This window comes from Orycteropus afer, unplaced genomic scaffold, assembly GCF_000298275.1.
Source record: "Orycteropus afer afer isolate SDZICR_OR568_19922 unplaced genomic scaffold, OryAfe1.0 scaffold00137, whole genome shotgun sequence".
Taxonomy (NCBI): domain Eukaryota; kingdom Metazoa; phylum Chordata; class Mammalia; order Tubulidentata; family Orycteropodidae; genus Orycteropus; species Orycteropus afer.
Window position 1 is genome coordinate 757752 of NW_006921724.1, and position 21781 is coordinate 779532.

Sequence of the window (21781 nt, forward strand, 5' to 3'; positions counted from 1 at the left end):
CAGGTCCGAGACCCCAACATTTTCACACTGGCACCACAGGCTCCATAGTCAGGAGGCTGCGGCACCATGCCCACCTTCAATCCTGGCCCTCAGCTCCTCACCTGGTCACAGGGAGCACTTTGATCACGCCCTCTAACCCAGGACCAGTGTGGGCTTATTCCCTACAATGTAGTTTTTGGACTTTGGAACAAAAAATCTGCTTTTAAGAATGTTCCAAGACTTCCTAAAGACAGCTTCAATTGACTTCCCCAGGAGGTAATGCCATAATCCATTCCCGCTCACACATGGCAGCTATTAAGGAGCTGGTGTAGAAGACAAAAAGCATTTGGTCTTGGAGGGTTTTTTTCTTCCGAAAGAGCCTGTTTCCCATCCACAAATTTGGGACTGCATACATGGTGAATATAAATAGTCTAAGGAAATAAAACCGCCTTTCTTAGATAAGGCACTAGCCTCAAGAAGGAAACTTCTGAGAAAGTTGTTCCCCTCTAGCTTAGAGACTTAATTACCCCTTTCCCAGATTAGAGAGCAAAAGCTGCAACACAGAGAAAACCAAAATTATAAAAAAGTAACTAAACCAGTAGCTGTTGACTCAGAGCAGCCCTACAGGACCAAGTAGAACTGCCCTACAGGATTTCCAAGGCTGTAATCTTCACAGAAGCAGACTGCGGCATCTTTCTCCTGCAGAGTAGCTGGTGGGTTTGAACAACTGACTTTTCGGTTTGTAGTTGAGTACTTAACCACTGTGTCATCAGAGCTTCTTACAAAAGTAACTAGAAGTGGGAAACAACAAAAGATATGCTTGTCTATATTTCTGACTAGCATATCTTCAGTTTCTATCTTGATTTTGAATAGAAGAGTTTACTCCATATGACTGTGAGTAGTTTTAAAGTATTCTTGTGGAAACATGACTCAAAAATACAGTACATACAGTAGCTGAAAGGCCTCCTCCTAAAATTAAATAAAATAAAGGGAGCTAAGGAAAACACTCCATTTCAACGTCAAAGCTCGTCATGTCACCTTTTCCATGGGTATTATTTTTGATAACAGGAAGTCAGTTGAAATGAACAAAAAGTTTCCAGTTTAGATGAAGGGTGAAGAAAGAAAGGAGAGCAAAAGGTATATGAAAGACCCTTGAAAACATTCATAGCTATAAAACCTTTTAAATGTTTGCTTTAATCACCCAGCTGCTCTGTAGCTGGTGCTGTATTGTAAAATCCCCACCACGATGCCACGTCAGCCACATGTCAAATGCTATTCAGGGTGCACCTGGAATTTTGAGTTTCTCTTTAATTTGGATGCCTCAAAATTATTTTTTAAACTGTGTTTTAAAGTCATGTTAGAAGTTCCTTTCTCACTGTACATTCAAGATTGGGGCCTAGAATTAAAACTGGAGGAAGGGGAAGGGTCCCATGCTAAATACTATGCAAAAAAAAAAAAAAAAAGGCAAGGATTTTTTTAAAAACTTGGAGAATTCTAATTAACTCGTTAGAAACATACACGAGCCTCTTCAGTGTTCATTACCCAGTTTCCTCTTCAGAGTGGTAAAGCCCCCTCCTCTGCCTACCTAACAGGTCACTGTGAAAATATCCCAAATAAGATCAATGTATGTGAAAGCATAAAGCATGCTACGAACAGAAGAAAAGATCTGTTGTTTTCCAGAAACTTTTACACTTAGTAGGCACTCACATGTTTGCTAAATGAAGTGCTTAGTTACACAAAGAAGAGTAAGAACCACCTGGTAGGACTCTGTGTAAGTTTCTTCATAAAAGAAACCAACATCAAAGGTAATCCCTGGGTAGAAGGGGCTATACAAGTTTTTTGATATGTTTGTAAATAGCAACACTGTCCTTACTAATAATAACTGTCTTCAAGAGGAGGGGAAAAAAAAGTTTCATAGCAAGTAACTTCGAATCGAATCAAAGTGAAATGTTGTAACTAGTTTTTATCTTTAAGCATAAATTGTCCATCCCACAACTCCCACACTACCAAAATTAAATATATATACACAGACACACAAAATATGGTGATTTTTACCCAGTTCCTTTAATAACAAACCCAGCTGTCACTTCTTGTTACAGTTATATCTTGATCCTAAGGCAAAGTAATACGATACACCCCCCTCACAGGACTCCTGCCAATGTCCAGCCTGCCTCTATTACTCAGGTCTTGGACATATAATTAGCTATCAGCCACAATGTACGTCTCAAAGAATCCCAAGTTCGTAGTTTCGCAAAATATCTCATGCTCCCCAGATCTTGAGCAGCTATGTCCTGATGTAAGAGACCACTGCCAAACCTTCAACTCCAGAATCACGGCTGGCGATCTTTCTAAAAACCCAGTTAAAAAAACCTAGTTGCCATCCGTCAACTCCGACTCATGGTGACCCCATGTGTGTCAGAGTAGAACTGCACTCCATAGGGTTTTCAATAGCTGGTTTTTTGGAAGTAGATCACCAGGCCCTCTGTCCGAGACACCTCTGGCTAGACTTGAACCACCAACCTTTCAGTTAGCAGCCCAGCATGCCAGCCATTTGCAATACTATTATGCAAAGTACCACCTTCTCCTTCTGGCCAGACAAGGGGTTTATAAGAGGGCAGCCAGCTCTGTAAGGGTGAAAGGCAGGGAAGTGGGGGACAGTGGCGGGGGGGGGGGCTGCCAGGGCTGCCAGCTCTGCCCATGTGCACAGGTTGCCAGTCCTGGCCCCTCCAATCAACCAGCTGCCCCTCTAAGCACAAACTCCTCAGAGTTTGTCCTTTCTGACATTTTATCTTCCTGTTACCAATGACAGAAGACTGAGCTAGCTGACCACATCATCTCACTCCACAAAATGCTGAAGTAAACCAAGGAGTTTGTGTTAGTTAAAGTTGTGTGTCAACTTGGCTGGGCCTGGTTTTGAGTGGCTGGGCAGATGGATGTAGTTATTCCCCAGGATGAGATTGGTAATTAACTCCATGGTGGAATATGCTGTGATCAGCTAAGTAACTGCCTGCTTCCAGTATACAAGGAGAAATTTTGAGCTTCTTGGCACACTTGGATTCTGCATTTAGCCAAGTCTTCATTCAGCAGCCTTCCATGCTTCCTGTTGATCATGGGACTGTTTATGGACTTGAACTAGTGGCCTGCCATATTGCTTGATAATCTTGGGACTGCCATTTTACTCGTTGACCTTGGGTTTGTCAGCCTCAGCAGCCAGCAGCTACCTGAGTTAAGAGATGCCTCCAACTCCAGTGGGCTGGAAGCAAGAGGCAGAGCTGAAGCCCAAGGTTGAAGGGCCTTCACTCAGCCCCTAGAACTGACACTCTGAACTCGGGCTTCTAGCATCCTAAACTACAAGAGAATAAATCTTTGTTTGTTAAAGTCATCCATTTGTGGTACTTCTGTTATGGCAGCACTAGAGAACCAAAACAGAGTTATATCTCTTACTCCTACTGACACCTCCAGACCTACAGCCAAGGGAATTACGCTTTTGGAAGAGCCCATAGTATAAATGTCCCTAGGCGGCACAAACATTTAACATGCTCAGCTGCTAATGGAAATGGAGGTTTGAGTCCACTCAGAGGTACCTCAGAAGAAAAGCCTGGAGATCTACTTCTGAAATATCAGCCATTGGAAACCTCTACTCTGCACACATGGGGCTGCCTTGGCACACATGAGGTCAGAGTCAACTTGAGGGCTACTGGTTTTCATTGTATAGGTGTCAGTAGGATGTGGTGTTCTTTGAGAAACAGTTTAAAGGATCCTGTCAAGAAACTGGGAGGAGACATGAAAGGGAATGAACATGAAATTTTTAAACTAATACCAACAATATCTCTCACCCTTGGGAGCAAACAGAGACTTGAGTCACTGAGCAGCCCCACACTAATTCATACTAACTTGAGAGCTCACAATTAAACCTAAGAGTTCTAGCTGTACAAAGCCATTTACCACAGTAAAGTGATTTACTAACAAAGCTACGTTGATGTGAAATATTAAAGTATCAATATAGATTGTATCAATATAAATTCTATAGATTCCTTGATTTTTTTCTTTTAGTTGTATTAAGTATAGATACACAAAACATTTGCCATTTCATTATTTCTTACATGTACAGTCCAGTGACATTAATTACATTTTTCTGTTGTACAGCCATCACCATCATCCATTTCCAAATTTTCCCATCCCTCTTAACAGAAGTTCAAGGTTTCCAAGCAATGAGTCCCTCTTTCCCCCTAACCTTTACCTTTTGTAAACACTAATAAACTTTGGTCTCCATACATTTGCCTATTCTAGGTATTTCAGTTTTGACCATTTATTGGACATTCAAAAGCCAATGACATACAGTAATTTATTTTTCTAAATTTGTAACAACTGGCTTTTTGTTCATTATAAAAGCAATATATGATCATTATAGAAAATTTGGAAAATATAGAAAAGTTTAAAAAGATGATTAAAATCACCACCTAGACTAATCACATCACCCAGAAATCTACCGTATACGCTCTGAATTTCCTTTCAGTCTTTTTTCTGCAGACATGTGTGTGCAGCTTGTATGAGTGCATGCGTTGGATGTTTGGTGATTCAGTGGTAGAATTCTTGTCTCCCATGTGGGAGACTCAGATTTGATCCCCAGCCGCGGCACCTCGTGTGCAGCCACCCCCGACCATCTGTCAGTGAGGCTTGTGTGTTGCTGTGATGCTGAATGGAGTTCAGTGGAGCTGTCAGGCTGAGACAGACTGGGAAGAAAGGCCTGGTGATCTACTTCTTAAAATCACCCAATGAAAACCCAACGGATCAAAACAGTCTGTCCACAAAACCAATCATGGGGATGGTGCAGGACTGGACAGTGTTTCATTCCTCTGTGCATGAGGTTGCCATTAGTCAGGGCCCAACTCGATGGCAGTGAACAACAGCTTTGCTGAGGCAGGTTAGATTAAGGGTAAAGGCCTTGGTCAGAGAGGAAGCCCAGCTTGGCTACCCAGAGTCTGCAACTCAGCAGAGCCTCATGATCCTCTTGTTGTCATACATGGCAATGCTTGTGAAGTCTTACAGGACTGGATTTTAGAGCAGGAATCAACTGCTACAGTGGTGTCTGCATATTAGTGAAGGTCTTAGAACACACTGTAAGCACATGCCAAGAGCTCACAATACTCTGAGTGTTTTTTTTTCTCTCATTATAAAAGTAATGTATGTTCGTTCCAGAAATTCTGGAAAACACAGAGAAAGTTTAAAGATTATAAAAATTACTCTAATCCTACCATCCAGAAATCACTGTAGATCACTGTGCTATTCTTCTCCATTCATACCACAGCAACCCGGAAGCATAAATCTTCTATGCTATGCACTATAAACAGCAAGTGTCAAGGCAACCAAACTGTATAAACACAGCTAGTATGCAGTGAAATTATTTAGATAACCAGTATATTTATTCTATTCTTTCATATTCTATAACAGTGCTTACCATCAGTTACCATCAAGTCAATTCTGATTCGTGGCAACTCCATGTGTGTCAGAGAACTGTGCTCCATAGGGTTTTCAATGGCTGATTTTTCAATAGTAGATTGCCAAGCCGGTAGACTTGAACATTTAACCTTTTCATTAACAGCCAAGCACATTAACTGTTTGCACCACTTCAGGACGCCATAATAGCACCTGTTATTTTTGTTAGTTGCCATTGAGTTACTTCAGACTCATCGCAACCCCATATAACAGCGTAGTACTGCTAAAATGTTAAATGAAAGATGATATTCTTCATTATGGTATTTAAATAATTTCTAAGGAACAAAAAGAAAGTGCCAACAATATAATGGAAAACTACTAAATGATAATATGTTAAATTGATATACAGGAAAAAAACTCAGAACTAGCTTGTAGTTCCAGGGTCCAATGGCAGCCTAGCTCAGCAGCGACACCTTGTGGTGAGAAGTCTTTGATTCCCAACAGCACAGTATTTTACATAAAAGCAGGCAGCAGAGGAGTGCAAGTATCTATCATCTGTAAAGCTCTTATAGGTGATGAGTCTAAATGGATGGGCAGAGCATAGCAGATGGCCAAGTGCCAAGATGCTCTCCATGTAACCTAATTCTATGGGGACCAACAAGATCTATTAAGATGGGCTGCAAAAAAGGAAACCAAATGGAAAGGACTAGCCAATTCTACCCCCAACCTCTGTCACACAGATCTATAAATATCAAGGCACCACCACAATGCCTAGAAGGAGTTCCGAGAGATCTCAGCCTCAGCATCAGAGGAGAATAGGAGGAAGCTGCCTCTGCAAAGGCCATCACAGTCAGTGAGTGTCTATCTTCACATTAATTTGTACTAAAATCCTTTAGAAAACTCTTATTCCAGGAAAACATAATATAAAACCCCAAATTCTTACATTTCCTCCTACTGAAGATTCAAAATCTTCAATGAGGAGTTATTAGCCATTAAGAAATGAAGGCATAATCTTACCCTGGTACTAAGAGCAAAGTTCAAAGAAAACCAAAAACAATAAATGCCGATGAGGGTGTGGAGACTGGGACTCTCATACTGCTAGTGAGACTGTAAAATGGTGCAAATACTGTGGGAAACAGGATGGTGCTTCCTTAAAAAGCTGGAAATAGAAATACTGTATGATCCAGCAATCCTACTAGGAATATATCCTAGAGAAATAAGAGCCATGAAACGAACAGCTATATGCACACCCGTGTTCATCGTAGCACTATTCACAATAGCAAAAAGTTGGAAACAACCAAAATGCCATCATGGGAGCACTAGATAACAAATTATGGTACATACTCACAATGGAATACTGAACAACGTTAAAGAATAATGAAATTGTGAAGCATAACATAAATAAACTTATGGGGCACTATGCTGAGTGAAATTAGTCAATCACAAAAGGACAAACATTGCATGAGACCACTATTATAAAAAGTCAAGAAAAGGGTTTACAAAAAAAGAAATATGTTTTGATGGTTACCGGGGGTAGGTAGAAGAGGGTGGGTAAACCACTAACTAGAGGGTAGACACATATTAACTTGGGTGAAGGGAATAAAATCTAAAAAAGAAAAAATAAATGAGGGCATGTACAACAATCACATATACACTCCCTCAGAACTAAGTCAAGAGATTAGTGACAGGGAGAAAAAAGCGGTCCATAGCTTAGATATCCAAGAAGATCAACAAAACCAATGGGGAATCCCAGATAAAAAAATGAACATTTCTAAAAATAACTCTTATCCAAAGTTAATGATGTTACAAAGAGTTTGTTGGGCTTGGAGTTTGTTTGGAGTGTTCTGTATATCTACATAAAGCCAACAAGGAGCTCTGATAGCACAGTGCCTAAGGCATCTCATTGCTGGCCAGAACGTTGGTGGTCCAAACCCACCAGCCACTCTGTGGAAGGAAAACTGGGCAATTTACTTCCGTAAAGATTTACCACCTTGGAAATCCAATGGGGGTTGCTATGAGTTGGAATCAACTCAATGGCAGTGGGTTTGGTTTTGGTTTTTTTATATAAAGCAACCACCACCTATGTGTCAGTTATGTTGCACTATGGTGGCTTGCGTGTTGTATGATGTGGGAAACTATGCCACTGGTATTTCAAATACCAGCAGGGTTACCCATAGTGGACAGGTTTCAGGGGAGCTACCAGACTAAGAAAGCCTAGGAAGAAAGGTCTGGTGATCTACTTCTGAAAATCAGCCAATGAAAACCCTATGGAACACAACAGAATATGATGTGATATAGTGCTGGAAGATGAGTCCCTAGGTTGGAGGACACTACACAATAGCCAGGACGGGCTTAAATATGCCATTGACCGTGAAGATGGTGTAAGATCTAGCAATGTTTCGTTCTATTACACATAAAGTCATCATGAGTCAGAGCCAATTCGTCGGCGGCTAACAACAGCAACCAGGCATTAAATCCACTGCCCTCGAGTCGACTCTGATTTGCACAGCCTCCATAGGACAGGGCAGAACTGCCCTATACAGTTTCCAAGGATGTAGTCTTTATGGCAGCAGACTGCCACATCTTTCTCCACCAGAATAGCTGGTGGGTTTGAATCATCAACCTTTCAGTTAACAGCCAAGCACTTAACCACTGCACCACCAGGACTCCTCAACCAGGCACAAGTTAGGCATATTACACATATTAACTCATTAGACTTCTCACCACTTAGTAACAACTGCACTACCATTTAAATAATTTACAGAGCTTTCACATAAGATATTTCATCCAGTCCTCAAAAAATCCTATAACGAATCCTAAGCCTAAATGCTCTCTGAGTTTATACCTGGCTTCTCTAAGTGAGCACATCACACCCTAATCGCTCACGGTCTGTTTTCATCTGAAAACCAAGTTTGCTAAAGGGAAGCGTTTAGCCCAAAGAAGAATGCCTCCTCTTTTAAAAATGTTGGTTTGTGGGAATGATTTGTTCTTTCAAGGGAAAAGAGTTAAATTTGGTGTTGAGAGCCACCTGGACTAAACTCACAAAGTTACCTGTGTGAGGGAGACAATAGAAATAGACCCACAAAGTCATTTGCCCCAATTAACAAGAAACTGACAGTTGTGCAAAGCAAGGGGATTAGAGAGATGCCACACACCTGGGGAAATGTGTCAACCTGCCCACAACCCAGTATTGGTCACAGTCATAAAATGCAAACAAAAGGCCAGGAAAATGCCTGAATGGCCTCATCTCCTTAGGCATTTTCCTCTTAGACACGACTAAGAAAGACATGAGCTGAAATTCAGAGCCCCTTTTGCCACAAGATGGCAGACTTCAGCACAAATAAAACAAAGTGTGATTTTCGCATCCCAAGAGTTGCTTGGGAAAAGCCCAAATCAAACCAAATGTTTCTAATGCCAAATGAACAAATTTTGGTTCCAAATACATTGTTTACACATAAAACAGTGACTCTTTGGCCCTTAAATATAAAGAGCCAAAACCTTAAGCTTTAACACCTTCAAACTCCAACAGTGAAGCAGTGGTGGTTCAGTGGTAGAATTTTTGCCTTTCATGTGGGAGACCTGGGTTCAATTCCCACCCAGTGCACCTCCTGCACAGCCACCACCCATCTGTCAGTGGAGCCTTGTGTGTTCCTATGACACTGAACAGGTTTCAGCAGGGCTTCCCAGACTAAGACTAGGAAGAAAGGCCTGGCAATCTAATGCTGAAAATCAGCCAATGAAAACCCTATGAATTGAAATGGTCTGATTTGCAACCAAGCATGGGTACAGCACAGGACCGGGCAGTGTTTCATTCAGCTGTGCATGGAGTTGCTGTGAGTCAGGGGCTTACTGGATGGCAGCCAACAAGAACAACAAACTCCAATAGTTTTCTCTCCCTCTCTTATAAACACCAAGAAAAGAAAAATTAGTTATACTTGGACTTCTTTAAAATGGTTCCCAAACTCAAAGTCAAAATAGAAATTATCAACTGAAAGGGAACATCAAGCAGAGACATTCTGAGATGATTTCTCTCCAGCTGAGACGACACTCACCTCAGTAGCTGATAGTAAGTAGAGAGGTGTTAAGGCAGGAACTTGTCTCATTTCACAGCTTAGGCCAAGGGTTGTCAGGATCTCCTTAAGGACTTCATATCTTTTACAATTGCTTGCTTTGAGCAAATTAAAATCTTCTTGAGTTTGTACTATCAAAGAGCTGGGAGGTAGTTCTAGGTGCACCTAAAGGGAAAAGATACTGCTCTGTAAAATGGTAGCACTTACAGACACTAAGAAAAATAGCTTCTTTACCAGTTTTTCTGAAAACTTGAACATGGATCCTTCTAATGATCAACAGTATATATAAACTTTGAACCTGAATATGTGGAAAGCAACAATAAGCCACGAAGAGACACAAAAGAGCCTATTAAAATCATAGCTGTTAGGCTGAGAGGCCACGCTGGAAACAGCACTGCATATTACTGGTTGGAAAGATGGCATCGTGTTTGGTACGGGTCAGCAAAAAATGAGGGAACCCCTCCATGAGACGGATTGTCACATTATCCACAACACAGGGCTCAAACAAAGGAAGGATCAGAAGATGGCACAGGACCAGGCAACATTTCATTTCTGTAATACGTAACGTCGCCATAGTCAGAGCTGACTCGACAGCAACCAACAACACAGGTCACTAACCATTACAAACGTCCTGACTTTTTTCACTAATAATTTATGTGATATTGGGTAAGTCACAAAACTTGATTACATGAACAAAACACTAGAAATACTGTTGTGCTAGAGCCCACAGTACTACTGCTACTGAACTCAGGGAGGTACAAGGGGTCATGCTTGAAACTTCCCATGCTTCCTATTATGTAACAGCATAGCTGGAAAACACTCAGGAGGAGAGTAACCATATTCAACACAGCGTGCAAACGGATGAATATTTAGTACCTAGAAAAGTGACCCAAGTGCATTTGTTTCATTTTGCATTGTTTTTGCCAAAGGTCCAATGCATGCAGAATTTCCTTCCGATGTTACAGGAACATTATGAAAACAGAAAGCATAGGGCTGATGTTTAGGCAACTTAAAAATCTCTCAACTCCCTCTCAAGCCTTAAACAAGCCAAATATACTGGATTAGGTTCAAATGTTGAAAGCTGGGGCCAATCTGAAAAGTTTGCAGGACACTGCCCATCATAGTCCCCAAACTCCAGGCGGTCAGCTGAGGCACTGGCTGCTTTACCAACGACTAAGCATACCAACCAGAAGACAGCAGCTAAACACACTCTAAATGGCTCTGGAGAGGGAAGGAAGTGGAAAAGCAAAGCTCTTTAAGGAGTCCACATCCTTCTGCCCCACCACTCTCCTTCACCTGATTGAATTTTAACACTTAGAACAGTGCATTTAGAGTTGCATGTATTTAGTTTAGAGTCCCCAGGTGGAGCAAACAACATGCTAAGCTGCTAACCAAGAGGATGGAAGTTCGAGTCCACCCAGAAGCACGTCAGAAAAAAGGACTGGTGATCTACTTCTGAAAAAAAAATCAACCATTGGAAACTTTCTGGAGCACAGTTCTACTCTAACACAGATGGGGTCACATATGAAGTCACACACATTCCAACCCTAAATGTGTGTGCCTCTCAGGTGGATAAAGCCGTGCTGGTCTGGACAATCAGCATAACATTGGTCACGTTGATTTCACATAGACATTGCACGTGGCTGTCCTGGAGATTAACCCTTACAGGTGGCAGAAATAAAAGGAACCCAGGGGAAGGGGGGGGAAGCACATGATTGAAAGCCCATGTCCTTACTGGGCTTGATGAACACACAGAATATTCAAGAAGCACACGCAGGAAGATGAACGGAAATCATTGTCACATGTGAAAGATGCTGAGGAGGAAAGCAAATGAGTGGCCTACAAGCGGGTCTCTGGAGTTGGTGTTCTGAGAGGAAAGGGCATCCAATGAAGCTGTGGGGGAATGGCTTCTGCTTGCTGCCGTACAGTTTCAAGATTAGGTGCCTCTACACTGAAAATAACAAGAAAGGCCACCTCTGGGGAGGCACTCTCAAATTAATCAGGACAGAACAGCACCCCAGAATGTGTATACATGATAGATTTGTGGTCCTAGTTTGCCAGGGTATCTGACAAATCCTCTGGTTATAATGCTGTTACCATGGCAATGGAACCTGGCTTCGTCTAAAAATAAGACTTTTGACTGGACCATAAACCTAGTTATCAAAGAATACTATAAAGCAGTGGTTCACAATTACAGTCAATTGTGCCTCTCCCCCAGGGGACATCAGGCAGTATCTGAAGAAATTTTTGGTTGTCACAAATGAAAAGGGACACAACTGGTATCTAGTGAGTAGAGACCAGGGATAGTGTTCAATGCACAGGACAATGCCTGCAATACATAGGACGCCATAGCTCCCCAAAACAAAGAATGATCCAGCCCGAAATGTCAACAGTGCCAAGGCTGAGAAACTCTGTTCCAAATTAGTAGCATTTTTGCCATGTGTTCATCTAAATTAAAAAAATATATATGTTTAAATCCATTTTAGAGACTTTGTTTGGACATGTTCATGCCAAAGCTTCTGTTCATTTGCTATTCATGTATCAGCATTTATCTACCACCTTAAATTTCCCCTGAAGACTTGATCAGCTCAGTAATTATACGTACATTTTCTTCTTTCTCTTTATTATTACCAGTGGCAAGGACATGAAATACAAACTCCCTTGATGGCTATGCCACCACCTACCATACAGCTGTGTTTCACCCTTGAAGTTCTCCACCTCCTCTTATTGGGTTACATCATTGCTAGATTTATTACAAAGATGAAGACTATGAAATTGAACAGGGGAAGAGGAAACTAACCAGCCTGTGATAATATTTATCAGTTGATCTCCACACTGTATGGTAGTGACACAGGCCTGAGGAGAAAACGGTGAGCCTGTCACACGGAGACTGGAAGTCATTTAAAATCAAAAATAGCATTCTAATCCCCTGAATCTGATTTTTGAAGCTGCATCATATTGCCTTTTATTTCTAGGGCAGTGCACTGTGGTATCAGATTTTATGGTAGTGAAGGGGTTGATTTAAATGGTGCGACAAGCAGATTTGCTATGTAACTTAGAGAAATGGATTGCAACAGTCCCGAATCAATTTTCTATTACAAGTCCACTCACAAGGGTGGTAAAATGTGCTCTTCAAAACTGAAATATGGCTCAAGGAAGTTGGGTTTTGGAGCAGATTTTCTGAGAATGCACAGTTACTATAGTTACCATATCTGCAGTGGAAAAGAGAAGAAAAGAGAAACATTTATTAGGCCTCCGGAACCTAATGCACATGGTTTGCAGCCCTGCAGGAAACCTGCTTGCATTGCACATGTACATCTGTCCTGATGTCCAGGTTTCTAGATTTCAAATAACTTTACTTGCAAATTATCTTAAGAACAAGTCAGTGGGTTTCAGAATAGCAAAGAAACACATCTATATTCCTCTGAAGAATAGTGGATCAAAAAGCCCAAGAGCATTAGCTTCCAGGAGGGATAGACAGAGACACAGCATACAAAATAAAAAAGCAAATGGATCTCTGACTCAATGAAAAGATCCTTACAACAAAACACCCTCATCTTAGTAACTAATTTTGTTTTTAGTTGCCTCTGAGTCTGCTCTTACTCATGGCAGCCTTATGTATAACAGAACGCCTGGCTCTGGACCACCTTCATGATCATTACTGTGTTCGTGGCAACTCATCTGTGCCCATATATCTATATCTACTTTATTTTCTCAATCAGATTACCAAACCCTTAAGGACAAGTGTTTGTCTAACTCAAACAAAAACTTCTCCCCTTGCAGCATTAAAAGATTTGCAATAAACAATCATAAATTTTGAAATGGTCTCTATTGCTACTGTTCATTTAAATGAACAAAAAGCTAAAAGAAGAAAGGAGGAAAGGAGGGAGAAAAAAGTAGGAGAAGAGATCAAAGAATCTAAGATTGAAAAGGGAAACATCATTTTCCTTTCATCTTCTCCCTTTTCATTATTTCTTACTTATGTATTCATGTACTGTAAGTCTAAATAACATCAATATTCTCTCAACTGAAAATGGTCTCAGCATTTAGATCTTTAAAAAAAAAAACAACAACATTGCTGTTGTCAACTCATGGACCCATGCATGTCAAAGTAGAACTGTGCTCCATAGGGTTTTCAGTGGCTGATTTTTCAGCCGCTAGGCCTTTCTTCCAAAAGGAGCTCTGGTGGTGTAGTGGTTAAGGCATTTGGCTGCTAACCAAAAGGTCAGCAGTTTGAAACAACCAGCCACTCCGCAGAAGAGAGATGAGGCGATCTGCTTCCATAAAGATTCACAGCTTGGAAACCCAGTAAGGGGTCGCAATGAGTTGGAATCAAGTTGATAGCAGTTAGTTTGGTTTGGTGAGAGGCCTTTCTCCCAAAGAGCCTCTGGATGGACTCAAACCTCCAACCTTTCTGTCAGCAGCCACACTTGACCGTTTGTGGCATCCAGGGACATCATTGGGATCTTGGAGTGACAAATCATAAGGAAGGAACTGGGAATTTGAAGATATTAACACTAACACCCTAACTATCTCAGCAGGTAGTGAGCACTCAGTCCGTTCCTTGAAACCAACTCTGATATTTTATGTTGATGGTCAGTGATGTTTAGAATCATGATCCCAAGGCATTCAACTTCCTACATTAAATAAAGGTTTGATTTTGTTAACTAGGCTATACTTTGAGGCAAGGAAGATAAATGTATCTCAGACTACTACCAATAAAGTTCAAAACAAAAAAGAATTTTCTGCTGAATGCTTGGTTATCCAAAAATTTTCATTAACTATAACACATCATGACCTGTCTGACACACTGCAGTAGCCTGTGTTGCTGTGATGCTGGAAGCTATGACACCAGTATTTCAAATACCAGCAGGGCCACTTATGGTGGAAAGGTTTCAACAGAGCTTCCAGACTCAGTCTAGGAAGAAAGGTCGGCAATCTATTTCTGAAAATTAACCAATAAAAACCCCAAGGATCACAACAGAACAATGTTTGGCTTGCTTGCTGTGGACATATCATCAGGAGGGATCAATCACTAGAGGAGGACATCATGTTTGGTAAAGTGTAGGGCCAATGAGGGTGAGAGTGTCCTCTGATGAAATGGATTGCAAAAATAGCCTTAATGATGGACTCAAACATTCTGGCAATTGTGAGGATGATGCAAGACTGGGCAACGTTCTGTTCTGTTGTAAATAAGATTGCCAGGAGCCAGGGTCAACTCCACGGGCAGTTAACAACAACATAGCATCCCCTGCCTCCTTCTTCCATCATGTTTGTTTTGTTTTGTTTTTTTTTTTTTTTTGGTTAATAAAGGGTATTCAGGCCACATGAAAGCTCTGAATTAGATTTTCTCACCATCAGCAAAAAGTTCCAGCCAATAGTTAGAAGTAACCTATAGCACACAGGCTCCTGGATCTTAAATATATGTTTTTAAAGAGCCTAAACCAAATAAAATAAAATAAAATAACCCAAACTAACTGCCATCAAGTTGATTCCAACTCATAGCAACCCTCATTGGTTTCCAAAGCTGTAAATCTTTGTGGAAGAATATAGCCTCATCTTCCTCCCATGGCGTAGCTGGTGGGTTCGAACTGCTGATCTTCTGTTTAGCAGCCAGATGCCTTGCCCACGCCACCAGAGCTCCTTTAAAGAACCTATGCTCTGTCAAAGACACACTTGGAAATTTTATCCCAAAGACGATTAAATTTACACAAGTCTCAGTACCTGACAAAGAACAGCTTCTCCTCCATGTGTTCCAAAAGGCACTTGCACGATCATCCTGTCCTTGTCCTCATTGTCCAGGTGGCCCTGGAGCTTGCCTGGACTGATCTGCTCCCCAGGGCTTTCCTCATAGATGCAGCCACTGCTCAGGACACTGAGCTTCACTTCTTTCTGGTCAGCCCTGGAGAAAACTAAGTTCTGGACTATCTTCTGTGGTGCCCCCTTGCTTGTCAACTGGCAGCCACCAAACGTGAAAGATGAAGACAGGCCCAGCACCTTCCCTCCCTGAGAAAGATAGGCCATGACCTTCTGATACAGGACATCAGGAAGAGACTCCCTGGTGGCAATGACCAGCAACACACAGTTGTCTGGCCACGGGTCTCTGAGAGCACTTTCCTCCAGCAAGTGATAGACAATGTACTGCTCAGTGTCCACACAGTCAGCCAGAACAGCCTGGACCTGCTGGCACCTGCTGAGAGCTTCCTCAGAATCAGGGCCCACATAGACTAGGATGTTGGGTACCTTGCCTGTGATATTGACTCTCCTCCCTTCTTTCTCAGGGCAGGTCTCATCAGCAATACTCTCTAAACTGCTGCTATAATCATAAGGAAGATCTGGAATGTTCTCTGCAGATGCAAACCTGACTGACTCAATGGTGCTATTCTCAAGTTCCAAACACTCATGGCAGCTAGACAGATGTAGGTGATAATGCTCAACGGAGCCTGCTCCTCTGTCACTCTCCCCAGAAAGCTCTCTCCCAGAGGCATTGCCTTGCCCCTGTTTGGGCTGTTCTTCACCAAGAATCTTTGGGTCATCTTTAGCAACATGTGCCATCGTGTCCTGCTCAGGCGTAATCTCCATAGAAGATTCAGGGTTTGGCTGTATGATCTGGGCTTGCTTGTTTGAGGCCTGATCCTTAAGTTCCTTTAGAGTGGAGTCCTGCAAGTGCACTGCTAAAGCAAGAACAGAAAAGAGAGTTAATCAGCATTTCTTGTCTATTGTGTGGCGCAGTTCAACTTTATTACACTCTTTGGGCACAGCAGACTTACACACCAGGAGAACCAACCCATCCAGCTCCTACCCTCATTTCCCTCTCAGCTCTGCAACGTCATCCTTTGGAACCACATCATTCCTCCCATGTACTAGGAGGATGTCTAGGCAGAACCCAAGTGAAATTCCAAGTTTCCACAACATCTTTCCTTTACAGATAGGAGAACCTACAGCTCTTCCTTTCCATTCTCCTTTGCTGACTGGTGAAGAAAGTAAGATTCAAGGAAGACTCTGTCCACTTATTTAGATTCAGTATCTTGGGTGTTAACCATCCTGTGCTATTGCCCACACTTTGTTAAGAGTCCCCAGACGGCACAAACAGTCAGGCACTTGACAACCAACGGAAAAGTTGATGGTTTGAACCCCACCCAGAGGCAACTTGGAAAACAGTCTTGGTAATCTATTTCCAAAAAATCAGCCACTGAAAATGCTATGAAGCACAGTTCTACTCTGACAACACATGAGGTTGAGAAATGACCAATGACAATGATTTGAGTTTTTTTTTCCTTTAATCTCCTGTACAGCAGTGAAACGTAAAAAAAAAAAAAAAAAAGGCACCTATCTAGGATCTATCCAAGCACATCCTAGAAAAACAACACTCTTAGAATACTTTCTAGGATCAACTAGGGAGAGGGCTCTTATAGAACTGGAATATAAGTTTACAGTCATTGACTCAAAAAACATTTAGCACTTGCTATGCATCAGATAGGAGCTCTGGTAGCGTAGTGCTTAAGGTACTTGACTGCTAACCAGAAGGCTGGTGGTTCAAACCCACCAGCCACTCCTTGGAGAGAAGGTTGGGCAATCTATTTCCATAGTGATACCGCCTTGGAAACCCAAGGAGGGGTCACTATGAGTTGGGTCTGACTCGATGGCACATAACAACAACAACAACAACATGTATCAGATATGGCCATGTGGCACACACACATTACAAATCAGGAAATTAAATAATTTACACAAATTTATAGAGCTGATAAGTAGTACTTATTTGCTCCTGATATGAGTGAAGACTCGCAGATATATGAAGGCTGCTTTTAAGCTTAATTTAGGAGGAATATTTGGTGTGTTTACTGAAAAAAAAAAAGATTTGTTCCAAAGAGTTGTAGTGTGGGTATTTTAAGCACAAAGCTGTTTGATTTAGATCTTCATAATAATAATGGCTATACTTCCCACTTCATCAGAACTATACCTCTTTTAGGAGCTCTGGTAGCATAGTGCCTAAGGCACTTGACTGCTAACCAGAAGGCCGGTGGTTCAAACCCACCAGCCACTCCTCGGAAGGAAGGTTGGGCAATCCTACTTCCATAGTGATACTGCCTCGGAAACCCAAGGAGGGGTCGCTATGAGTCGGGGCCGACTCGACGGCATATAACAACAACAACAACATACCTCTTTTAAGTGCTGAAGAGCAAAGATGTCACTTTGAAGACTGAGGTGCTCCTAACCCAAGTCATGATATTTTCAACTGCCTCACATGTATGTGAAAGCTGGACAATGAATAAGGAAGACAAAAGAATTGATGCTTTTGAGTTGTGGTGTTGGCAAAGAATACTGAAAGTATCATGCACTGCCAGAAGAATGAATAAATTTGTCCTGGAAGAAGTGCAGCTGGAATGCCCCTTGGAAGCAACAGTAGCCAGGCTTCATCTCACCTACTTTGGTCATGTTGTCAGAAGGGACCATTCCCTAGAGAAGGATATCATGCTTGGTAAAGTGGAGGGTCAAAGAAAAAGGGGAAGGCCCTCAACAAGATGGATTGACACAGTGGCTACAACAACAAGCTCAGGTACAGCAAAGATTGTGAGGCTGCCACAGGACTGAGCAGTACTTCATTCTGTTGTACATAGGGTCACTATGAGTCAGAACCTAACTACAACAACATACTCTAGAAACTAGTTACGCTGATTAGAATATCTGAAATAAATATTATATGGGTCTTGAATTTGAATGCCGTCTCCTGGACAATGCAATTAGGAGAAATCCAGGATTAGGAGATTCCATAAACACTAAAGATATATTGAGGGATAAATCTCCTCCAAAAACAAAAATTTTTTTTGAGACATGTATGAATGTTATACTGTTGTAGTGAAATCAAATCCGTTGACAGAATTAAAATGAAAATAAGCACTGCCCTTAAGCCATACTGGAAAGGAATACCTGGCAGTTTAAGCTAATAAATTACAATATCCTGAGATGATGAACACATTTTCTAGAATTACTTACAAATGATTTTTTGGGGTACCAGCCCATTGTCCATCTGAAGTCTATCTTCCATGAACGCTACCCCCAGTTTGCTGAAGTTGTCCACACTTGCTTCAGCGATTAATTGATAAGGATCCCCAGGTCTGCAAGCTAACAGCAAGCAACAGTCTGACCACTTCACAACCTGAGAAAAAGCAGGCGAGGGAGGAAGAAAAAGAGAACTTGACATTTTTTTCATCTCTAAAATAACCCGATATTTTATTTATCCCTTCAGATCTCTACCACTAAGTTACAGTTAAGTGTAATGACTTGCTAGACATCACATTTTATTAATATCAGGGTTGGCTAGGCACAAACATTCTCATTTCCACCCGACAACAGTGCTTAACCAGTTGCCATCAGATTCTCGCTAATGACATCCCATGTGTAGCACAATAGAGCCATGCTCCATAGGGTTTTCAATGGCTGACTTCAAAAGATGATCACCAGACCTTTCTTGTGAGGTGTCTCTGGGTAAACTTGAACCTCCCACCTTTTGGTTAGCAGTTAACCATTTGCAGCATCCAGGGACAACAGTGCTTACAAAGCTCTAAATATAAACCTCTCAGTCTCAAGGAACATAAAGGGGAAAGGGTCATTCCCAGAGCCTGAAAAGCAGAATGGCCCTTTAGTAAAAGAAAAGAATAAGTCCACATTAGCAACCTGTACACCAGCTTTTCTCCAAGTGTGGTCCAAAACCACCTGCCCCAGAACTACACTGGAACACAACTAAACTTCAGAGTCCATAGCCCTCCACCCTATCCGGTACATTAGACTTTCTGGAGCTGAAGCCCTGGTATATACTTGGTATATACCAAGGCAGTATCACTACAGATTGCTCAATCTTCCTTCGGAGAAGTGACTGGTGTGTTTGAAGCACGAGCCCTCTGGTTAGCAGTCAAATGCCTTAGGCACTGTGCCACCAGAGCTCTCTTACACTCACTGAAATTTGAGACCACCTGTAAGTCAAGGACTCTCTGGAGAGCTCTGGCTGCTTCCTCATTCCTCCATGGTTAGCCTTGCCCCAGTAAGTTCACATTTCCACCACAAGGGGGTAGGGAAAATGAGAACAAAAAGAACAGGGCTTCATGTTTTGAAAGAATTTGAAACTGGGACATCAGATAACTGCAATTGCTCTGAGGGCTTTACAGCAGGGAAGAGAAGCCCACTGGGGATTAAAAGGCCTGGCTGGAGTTCAAGGATCTAGGTCTATATATCCTCAGGCACTTCTGAAGTTCCTCTGCACTTCTCAGATCTCAGCATCCTCATTCTTTTAACAAGAATACAGGTATCCCCTGCTTTTCAAAAATTCGTTTTACACCACTTCAGTTTTACAAAAGACCTACATTAGTACATCTGTTTTGGCTAACCAAAAGAAACAAGAAGAGGATTTTCGCTTATATGGGGAAAAAAAAAACCTAAAAGGCAAACTACTGTTCAGCTTTTGTTTTGCAGCAAGGCATTAAAGCGTTGAAGGCTACAGTGCTCATAGCAAGCAGCAAGGGTAGCATCACCAAGCTCCTTCACCAGCAACTACACAAAGCGTCTTAGCATAAAGTCATCATAGCTTTGAACAGTCTATGAACACTACATGGTACTGTTATTTGAGGTTTTATGGGTTATTTGGTATGATTTGGTAGATGATTTTGGAGTGGGACAACTCCCCAAAATTTTTCCCATATGAGTTAATGGTAGTTGCTTCTTCGTCCTATGCCATTTCATCTTACAAAATATTTCATAGTAACACTCCACTTTCAGATACTGAGGGAAACCTGTAATGGTAACGTTGTTGGTGGTTAAGTGTCACTGAGTCATTTCCAACTCATAAAGACCATAGGTACAACAGAACAAAACACTGCCAGGTCCTGTACCATCTTCACAATCATTGCTGTTTGAGCCCATTGTTACAACCACTGTGTCAATCCATCTCATTGAGGGTCTTCCTCTTTTTCACTGACCCTCTACTTTACCAAGCAAGATGTCCTTCTCCAGTACATGAGACAAGGCCTCACCATCCTCACTTCTAAAGAATGTTCTGGCTGTACTTCTTCCAAGGGAGACTTGTTTGTCCTTCTGGCAGTCTGCGGTATATTTAATATTCTTTGCCAACACCGTAATTCAAATGTATCAATTCTTCGTCAGTCTTCCTTATTCACTGTCCAGCTTTCACATGTATATGAGGAAACTGAAATGACCATGGCTTGGGTCAGTCCTCAAAGTGACATCTTTGCTTTTAAATCTTCAAAGAGGTCTTTTACAGCAGATTTGCCAACTGCAATACATCATTTGATTTCTTGACTGCTGTTTCCATGGGTGTTGATTCGGGATCCAAGTAAAATAAAATCCTCAACAACTTCAATCTTTCTCCATTTATCATGACATTGCTTATTGGCTCAGTTGTGAGGATTTTTGTTTTCTTTATGTTGGATGCATAATCCATATTGAAGGCTGTACTTAAAGTCCTCTTCACTTTCAGTAAGCAAGGTTGCGTCATCTGCATACTGAGGTTGTTAAGGAGTCTTCCTACAATCCTGATGCTGCTTTCCTCTTCACAGAGACCAGCTTCTTTAATGTTGCATAGTATTCCATTGTGTGTATGTAAGACAGTTTATTCATCCATTCATCCAGTGATGGTAACTTAGGTTATTTCTATCTTTTTGCTATTGTGAATAATGCTGCAATGTACAGGAATAAATAGATATATAGAGAAATAGAGAGATAGATATGTATCTGTTTGTGTCACTATTCTTATTTCTCTAGGATATATGCCTAGTAGTAGGATTGCTGGATCATATGGCATTTCTATTTCCAAATTTTTAAGGAAGTGTCATACCATTTTCCACAGCGGTTATACCATTTTATAATCCTGTCAGTAGTGTAAGAGAGTACCAGTCTCTTCAGACCCTCCCCAGCATTTGTTGTTTTCTGTTTTATTTAATTTTGCTATTAATGCTAGGGTAAGCTTTCATTTTTCTTGAGCTAATACCTTGGAGTTAAATTATTGAATCATGTGCTAACTGTACGTTTAACGGCTTGAGGAACTGAAAAAAAAAAAAATATTGTTGAATACTATTCCAGTGCCACCAGCAGTGTACAAGGGCTCTAATCTCTCTACAACTTCATAACACTTTTTATAATATATCCTATTTTTTCCTTGTTTTTTGTTTTTCTTATTAAGAATATACACACAGAGGCGGGGCAAGATGGCGGACTAGGCAGAAGGATTGCACAGACCCTCTTCAACAAAGAAAAGGGAAACCAATTAACACAGACACAGAAGA

At 41.4% G+C, this 21781-nt stretch overlaps 1 protein-coding gene across 1 annotated transcript in view; it reads right to left on the reverse strand.

The window, feature by feature from the left end:
• Nucleotides 1–21781, reverse strand: part of HLCS (holocarboxylase synthetase) — a 377157-nt gene that overhangs the window by 284081 nt on the left and 71295 nt on the right. The window contains exons 3-5 of the mRNA XM_007945557.2: nucleotides 18483–18645; nucleotides 15210–16159; nucleotides 9468–9650 (exon numbers count right to left, since the gene is read on the reverse strand). Of these exons, the coding sequence (XP_007943748.2) occupies nucleotides 9468–9650; nucleotides 15210–16159; nucleotides 18483–18645 (1296 nt within the window). The remainder of the gene's footprint in view (nucleotides 1–9467; nucleotides 9651–15209; nucleotides 16160–18482; nucleotides 18646–21781) is intronic.